The following is an 8772-nucleotide window of genomic DNA, read 5'->3' on the forward strand; positions in this document are numbered from 1 at the left end:
ATTAAAATATTTTTGTGTATAACAATCTTTCCGTGCAAGTGCCTTCCACTGGTTATAAGTAAAAGATGCAAATTATTAATTAAATGTATATCAAGACAGCATTCAAAGAGCTTGCAGAGCAATAAAAGGTGTAAATACAGCCGAAAATATTAATTACTACAAAGAAATAAGCAAGCGACGTGATCTGTGCATGCATGCAAGGCAATGTTGATTGTATATCAGTTCACGTTTGAATTGCACCAAAATATTGGGTATTACAAAAATAAATAAATTACAACCGGTTTCCGTACAATTTATGTGACAAAAGACGCCAAAACCAATGGCACAATCTTTTTTTCTATTTTTTTGGGGGGATAATTTAAATGGTTATAAATGAAATTTTTTTTCTTTTTTTTTTTGGGGGGGGATAATTTAAATGGTTATAAATGAAATCATCATGAAAATTGAAGTTGTATCCTAAGGGTTTTACAATGTGTTAATATTGGATTGATTGCACAAATTTCTCCTCTTTGGGTGTGTCTCTACGAGCCAGTTTCTTCAACTCTATCCATCATTTGGTGTCGTAAAGCCAGTTTTGAAACTATTGCTTTATTAAAAGTTCTCCTTGTGAAATTGGAACCGAGTTGACGTCTCTAAGCTAAATTCATGACATAGGTTCCTTAATACTTCGGTAAGTGTAGCACTTCCACAGTAGAAAACACCTGCAACAATAATCATATTCAGGAAGACAAAAAGAAAACTTTGGGCATGAGCTATAAAATTTGAAGGTTTCAGTTTGGTTTTTATAACCTATTCTTGAAGCTGGGTGATTGTTAGCCATTGCAGTGAAAACTTTCCTCCAATTTGGTCTTGCGAAATGTGTTGTTATCTGTGTCAAAAGATGAAATTAAGAAAGAAATAAGCTTATCTTAAACATATTCAGGCCATGGACCAAGTGAATAAGATTACCCTGCTTTCTGAGACAATATCAACTCCATTCTTAGCCTGTTGCATTTTCTGCACCATGCCAATGAGTGCAGACCGTGCATCCCCTTCTTCATACACACTTGTTAAGTAGTTGTGCATCTCTATCATTTTCTGCATTAATTTAAAGGGTTGATTGAGATCATATGTTGACTGTTGAGACAAATATAAAGTTTTTTTAAAAAAACTTGGAAACCTACATTTTTGTCAAATTCTGCAATGTCATCCATAACTCCTTTAAACCATTCGAAGGAGTCTTGTTCCCTGGTCACCCAGTAGAAATATGCCCTTTCAGGATACTTCCTACCAGTCTTCAAACAGCTGCAATTTTCTTCTTCTTGACCTTCCTGTGCCATTCAAATTATTTCCATTGTTAAAAACAAAACAAATGGGCATCTGTTTTTTGTTCTACTTCCAAATTTACTCACTGGTTTGATGTTGCTGAGCAGATCCTTTATGATGCTGATAAATGGAGTTGCTCCAATTCCCAGGCCAATAAGAAAGAGGATGTCATACTTATTATAGTCTTGAGCTGGTGCTCCATATGGCCCTTTGATAAAGATTTCTGGAAAACTGTGCCAAGAAACCAAAGCTATATATGTTAGTATAAACTGAAAACAATGTATCGAGAGGTCGTAAAATGACCTTGAACCAACAATTGACTTACTTTGGTTGTTCCTGTTGTGGGCCTTTATAATTACTTGAACCTGATGCATGATTTACTGTCTTAGTTTCCATTCTCAGTAACTCTCCTCTTTTTCCTCCCACAGTGGGGGGTTCACAAACCTGAATTCTTTTGGTTTAGAGTGCAGAAAGGAGAACAGCTAAAAAGGGGGAAAAAAAGGAATGCTGAGAAGGAAGACATTAATGCCAAAATACTTGTTTTATCACCTTTTTAAAAGTATTTCTTAGTTCAGAAGTCCAGTCCCCTAGGGCCCGAATGTGGACACTCAAGTAGTCATCTTTAGGTGCCGAAGTGATGGAAAATGGATGCCTGTAAACATATGATAATTAGTTCTGAGGCTTGGATAACATTTTCTGACAAATCTAAGACAAGATTATATAATATATATATATGTACCACTCAAATTTTGATACATCTGGACACTTGATAAACAGATACATTCCACTTCTGTACTCGAATCCAGGAGGCTTGGTCATGTATATAGCTAGAACATTTCCTGTATATATCACTGCCTGAAAAAGTCCCAATAACATGACAGATATGATTACGATTCCGAGACTGAATGCAAAAGAGATGAAAAGAGGGAGGGTTATTTATATGAACTACCTTAATGACATGGACCACATGCTTGTGATCCTGGAACCTGGTAAGGAATCTCTCTCTAGCATAGAGTAACATTGGGACAATGAGATACATCCAAGTCTGTAGAGGACGAGAGGGTTAACCCCATTAACGTTTTGTGTAATGTTGTTCAAGAAGGATTTGGAGTTTAATTAATCCAACATATATACGTACCGTCTTCTGGTACCAGGGCTTTTCGAAGATGAGGATGTAACCATGGAGGATCATTTGGATATATACCAAGATCAGCAAATGATGTGCATACCAAAAGGAATTGAAGCCGGCCAAGGTGGTAAATGGCCAAGGTAAACGGACAACATTTCTTCTAAAATTATGTGTTGCCAGAATAAACGAAAACAACATAATAACCACCATAAGTATCCCAGTAATGCCGACAACATTGTCTACTAGATCTGCATAAGTTGGCTGCTTGTAATTAAGGACAGGTCCTAGAGTTGCCATGAATTTTGCTTTGGGGCAACTTGCTATTAACGGATAATTACAAGCGAGATGCATAAACGTATGGACGGTGGACCAAATGGCTATTGCCAAAGCAACCAACTTGTGGAAGTTTATATTGTCATCAAAAGGGACAAACTGGTTGAGAAATGAAGATCTAAGCCAAGTGAGAGTTCTTCTACACACTGGAAGGAGAACAAGAGCCATGTTGAACTTGAGAGCCTCAGCTGAACCTTTAGCAACGCAGACACAATAGCCTGTGATCTGATACGTAGGTGAACCAATGAACTCGATATACTTCCAATAGAAGAGGACTAAGTTTACGGCCATGAAAAGGAAAATAACCCATATTCTTCTCCAGTGGTCATGTAAATATTCTATAGTTATGGTCTTGTATTTGCTGATTGGAGTTCTATAGTTTTTAGGGATCATAGCTTTTGCCAGGCTCTTCTCTCGCTTGCAGGCAGGCTTGGGTCATTCGAGGCAACCATTCCCCTTAGTAGAATATCTAGCTGCCATAGCTGTTTTTTTCAAGAGAAATTTGACAATGATTATAATTCTAGTTAACTTAAATGAATCTGTTTAGCTGGTCAATAATTCCTAACCTCTATGTATCCCAAGTGATCAGGATCAAGCTCTTCCATGATTAAAGATGCATATGTTCCGGCTTGATCTTTAAGTCTCCCAAGCTTGTTAGCGGAGGCACTCAACATTATAATCTACTTACATACACCGCAGAGATTAAGCATAATATAAAGAAGAAATCACATTCACAAAATGCTAGTTTCAGTTCTCACCTCCTTCACTTCGTCCTCTGACAGCTTACCATCTCCATTCTTGTCACACCTGGAAAAAAAGTAACAACAAGGTTCAAGCTCTTCCGTCTTGCATTGTATTTAAATGAAAATAGGAACATGGGTAATTTATACATATCAAAGAAAATCTGAAGCCTTGAATCGAGATTTTGATTAGTAATTTCATCCCAGAATGAATGCAACTGTTCCTTGGTTATCCCTTCTTCTGGATTCAAACCTTTACGCCTTGCTAAAGCATCATATAGTCCCTCTGCGAATTCCTTGGAATCTCCCATTCCTACGATATAAGACATTGTCAATTTCCCATCAAATTAAAAATATGTTAATATTAGTTGAGGGTGTATACAGCTGTGTGTGTATATATAATAATATTACCAACGCAGGTGCCAAATTTATCCCTATGGAGCTTCCCCTCGACCGCAAACTGGTTGAAGCGCCTTTCCGTTGGTTTCCAAGCATCCGAATCTTTCCCCGTGACTTTTTTATCGAGGAAACGTAGACTCTCAAGCCCCTTTGCAGCAGAAGAAGCAGTTCTGTCCAATCTATGAATACCGGTTGGAGGAGGCCCATTTGTTCTCTTCCTAGCGGTACTCATAAGCTTCCTAAAGGATGACGCCTTCGAAGCATTCCGTTGTAACCCTTGAGAACTACTCGGATTCCTTCCGGCTTTCCCCGATAAGTCTGCCTGTTGTTTTTCTTGGGAAATGGATTTCCGTGAACCTTCAACACCAGCCGGATTCTTATCGACCACAATGCTCTCCAGCTTCCATTGCTTTGGATTCTCTTTTATTTCCTGCCCTGATTCACCCTTTTCCTTCATACTCGTTAAAATAAAATGGTGGTGATAAGAGTAATTGGGAGTGCTTTGTTACTCTTATCACCTAAAATCCGAGATCTTGATTTAGAGAAATTCCAGGGAGAATGATGAAAAAGAAACGTTCAAACATGAGTTGATAAAGAAGGAAGAGACCTTCCACATTCAATTTTTATTGTTTTTTTTTTTTGTCTGAAAATAGGGAATTGTTAAGACAGAAAACCTAGGAGATAACGACAATATGCTACAAAGATTCAAGTTATTCTAACACCTTTGTTGTTCCACAAAACATTGGAACTTTCTCTCTATTTTGATCACGTTTTATGGTTTTTTTTGTTAAGACAGCTATCGAGACCCACAATTTTAGCATTAATAAATTCGGAGATTGAAACCACCAATATCTCTCACTTAATAAAGCAAAACATTAACAGATGTTTGATGGCACTAACTGAAAATCACTTGCTACTTGTCTTTATCCTGGAAGATCCAAATTTTTGTTCACGTAAAAATGGAATCTTTGTTACGAATAAGTTAGATTGATGCATGATTTTCTAAAATACGAAAATATTTACTACAACATCCACCAAATTATTTCATCAACATCAAACCATACAGTACCATTCAATTTTAATAAAAAAAATTCTTCACTTGAAGAAGATGGAGGACGTTTTTTATGCGAATGAGAATTGATTATAATCTACAATTTTATTTGATAACGACAAACATTATTATAATCCCATATTCTTAATTATTTAATTTTATAAAAAATATTCAATTATGTCATGCATGCATGTTTGTTTGTTTTTTTAAAGCAAACTGTGTGTTTGTAGATGAAGTTTTTTTCGAAACAATTATAAAAACTTACGTGTTAAATAATAAAGATTAGTTTTTATTATGTCATGCAAAGGCGAAATTAGGAAATTTTTTAGGGTTCTAAATTAATCGTAATTTTTATAATAGTAAAATTATAATTTCATCATTTTAATGATTTTTAAAATTTTTATCGCATTCAAAACAAAATATGTATATTGTGAAGAGGACTATTTGTCTTTACCTCTTTTTCTTCTTTTTTTTCAATCTAAATTGGACTAAATTGAGGGGGGTTGTAATTATATTCCTATTGTCAGTGTCATATTTAAATGTTACAGAATATGTTTTGTTTTTTAAATTCAATTTGAGTAGATACTAAACATAAGATAAGTAATTGGAGAATAGAAAGGAATGATAAATTAAATGAAGAGAACAAATAATTACAGGGAATATTCTTCATCTTTCTAGCCTTTGACACAAGAAAAGGAATTTTACAAACCCTTTTCTTGTGTCGAAATAATAACAATTCCAGGACCCGTTTGTCAAAAATTTCTATTCTTATTTTCAATTTTTTCAGATTTTTCAGAACCCTTTATTCTTTTGATTTACTTATAATAGAATAAGTAATAGGGATAATATAATAAGTATAAAATAAGTTGAAATAAATATACTATGTAATGGACAACCAAAAAAAAGAGAAGGAATCCTTACGATTTTTTTTAATAAAATAGAATCAAGGCAATAAACTTATAAAATAATTTCAAACTTTGATGAAATACTAAAATAAATCGAGTAAGGTTAGACTAGTCTCGAAAAGGTTTGATTGATATCTGGTCGACAGAAAAAAAGAAGAAGAAATATTAAATATATATTGTATTGTGGCATCCAATTGAGTGATTCCTTTTTTTCTTCTAACCTTGAAAGTATCAATAGATACTATCAAAGAGCAGATGCTATGAATCAATTAATTGAAATTGGATTCATTTTTCAAAAAAAAAAATCGGAAAAGTGGTCTGTTTGTTGTTATTTATACGACCAAAATATTATGATCATGATCTTTAAGAATTCAACAGGACCCCCCCTCCTCGCGAATCAGAGAAAGAAAGAAGAGGCAGGCCCCGTTGAGTTCTTACACTTTCATGCCTATAACTTAGTTCATCCCATTATCCATTATTCCATATTACAGGGACGAACCCAATCCAGAATATGAGCCATAAAAGAAAATACCTATTAAACCGATCACAGGAATACCAATTACCGTACCTATTATCCTAAGAGGAATCCTTCCAGTAGTATCAACCATTTATCCCACTTCCCTCTGCATTTCATCAAGTGGTCATGCTAAAGACATAAACAGTCATAGATAATTATGAGATACAATCCTTCCGAATGGGTCCTCCTAAAAAGATCTACTAAATTCATCGAGTTGTTCCAAAGAATCAAAACGGCCAGTTATTTATGGAATTCCTTGTTGGCTTTCTGTAAAATACTCGTTTGGACGAGGGCTTCCAAACACATCATAAGCTAAATCTGTGTTGACGAATAACCAACCCGCAATGAATAGGAAAGATATAATAATACTATAAATGACCCAGTATCGAATACTGGTAATAATATCAGCAAAAGAACGTTCACCTGTGCTTCCAGACATGCAGAGCTCCACATATTCTTGTAGGGGATCGATTTCATAAAAGATGGGATCAATAAATGGGAATTCACTGAAACTCAATCTTTGTGAGATCGTCAATATTGTACTAAAGGTATTTTTAGAGTATACCGAATTAGAATAGCTATCCTTCTTCTGACATAGCAACACAATTCCAAACAGTATATCGACGTGAAGTGCTAGACAGTTTATTTTTTTTTGTTGGAACCCCTCTTTTTTTTTTTAAGGAATTGCTTAGTCGTCTAGTAATAAGTAAGAGTAGTCGTTAGATATAGATAAAAAAAAGCAAGGAATAGATTAAATCAAATATTTATATTTTTAGAGGGGTAAAATGTAATTTTATTTTTACTAATTTAAAATTTTAAAGGGTCTAAATGGGAAATTTTTCATTTTGGGGAATCTAGGGCCCCTGCCAGCTCCCCTAGTTTCGCCCATGAAGTTATGATTATTTTTAAAAAAGATTTAAATTAATTAAGAGATAAATAAAAAATATATATTATCACCGACTAAATTAAATAAATCATTGTATTAAACGATTATTTTATTTTTAATTAATTTAAATTAATTTAGTATATTTCGGTAGTATTTTACAAGTAAATTCTAACTTCTAGGTTAATTATTATTTTTTAAAAGTTTTTCAGATTAATTATGTTTTATTCACATTTTTTTAATATTTCATAGGTTTTAGATTTAATTTGGATTTACTATTTTTTTCTTTTTCGATTGTAGGTTTGGAATGAAAAGTTAAATCGTAAAGTAAGAAATGATAATTGGAAGGGATTAACTTAGCTAGATATTGAAAAAAGTCTAATTAATATCATTGAATCCTAAATTAATAAATACATAAATCATGTAAGGTAATTGACTTACTATATTCGGTGAAGTTAGAGTTGGAGGTTGATAAAATTGATTGAGAAACTCAAAAAGTAGAGAGGAAGTGCTAGAGAATGATGGTGAATGAAGTAAGGAGTGAGGGGGCATTAAGTTTAAAAATATGGGAAGAAGCGGGCGCCAATGGCTCATAGGCATGCATTTGAATATGTTGATAAGATGTTGTAGGACATTTTACGGTGTGATGATTATTCATCTGAAAATAAATTATTTAGTGGGGTTACTATGTTGCTAGGATATGATTTCAGCTTCTATTAGTAAGTCTCCAATACAGGATCATTGTGAGCTTTTCTAATTAACCATAAACATATGATTAGATGTAAATTCAACTTCTTCCATCCCTGCTTTTAGTAAGTGGTTGTTGGATTTTGAGTGATGGTAAATTACCTACTATCAAATATGAGGGGAATGATGTTTCGCAAGTAATTTCTGTTTTGGAGAGGTTTTTAATTTTACATGGATTTGAATTTCTGTTTTGTGACATTGTTGAATCCACTATCTTGATTTCAATCCAACTTGTATAAAAGATATAGTTATTTTGTCACCCACTAATGTGATTGTTGACAGGGTTAATGAATTTATATTATCTCTTATTCCAGCGATTTTAAGAAATATCTAAATATAGACAGAAGAATCTCATCAACATCATGGAATTCTAAACAACAATTAATATCTCCCTGAATTCTTAAAGCCTCTTGAAATCCCTAACTATGAGATTGATTTGAAAATTGGTATTCAAATTATCCTTCTCAAAAACATAAATAAGAGTCTACTAGCTTGATTTAACAAATTTGGTCTCGCCATTGAATGAAGCAATTACTATAACTGATACTCATATTGGTCAACACTTTTTTTATTCCTCCACTGAAAATTTTTCCATCTAATACAACATCACAATTCACATTTGCAATAAGGCAGTCTCTCATAAAAAAATATGTTTTGAAATCACCATAAATCATAGACCGACACCAAGTTTTACGCATGGTCAATTATATGTTGCTGATTCATGAGTTTCTTCACCCGATAGTTTGAAATTCCTTTTAGAAAA

At 33.7% G+C, this 8772-nt stretch overlaps 1 protein-coding gene across 1 annotated transcript; it reads right to left on the reverse strand.

Annotated features, from left to right (window-relative positions):
* Positions 1 to 399: 399 nt before the first annotated feature.
* Positions 400 to 4613, reverse strand: LOC107932920 (putative respiratory burst oxidase homolog protein H). Its single transcript, XM_016865043.2, is given in 15 exon segments — positions 400 to 701; positions 790 to 868; positions 949 to 1077; positions 1164 to 1310; positions 1392 to 1536; positions 1631 to 1749; positions 1855 to 1957; positions 2045 to 2160; positions 2255 to 2350; positions 2444 to 3204; positions 3207 to 3249; positions 3334 to 3447; positions 3526 to 3574; positions 3658 to 3820; positions 3919 to 4613. Coding segments are annotated over 15 exon segments (2619 nt in total). The 5' UTR covers positions 4364 to 4613; the 3' UTR covers positions 400 to 591.
* Between the last annotated feature and the right edge of the window lie 4159 nt (positions 4614 to 8772).

This window comes from Gossypium hirsutum, chromosome A07 (assembly GCF_007990345.1).
Source record: "Gossypium hirsutum isolate 1008001.06 chromosome A07, Gossypium_hirsutum_v2.1, whole genome shotgun sequence".
Lineage (NCBI taxonomy): Eukaryota > Viridiplantae > Streptophyta > Magnoliopsida > Malvales > Malvaceae > Gossypium > Gossypium hirsutum.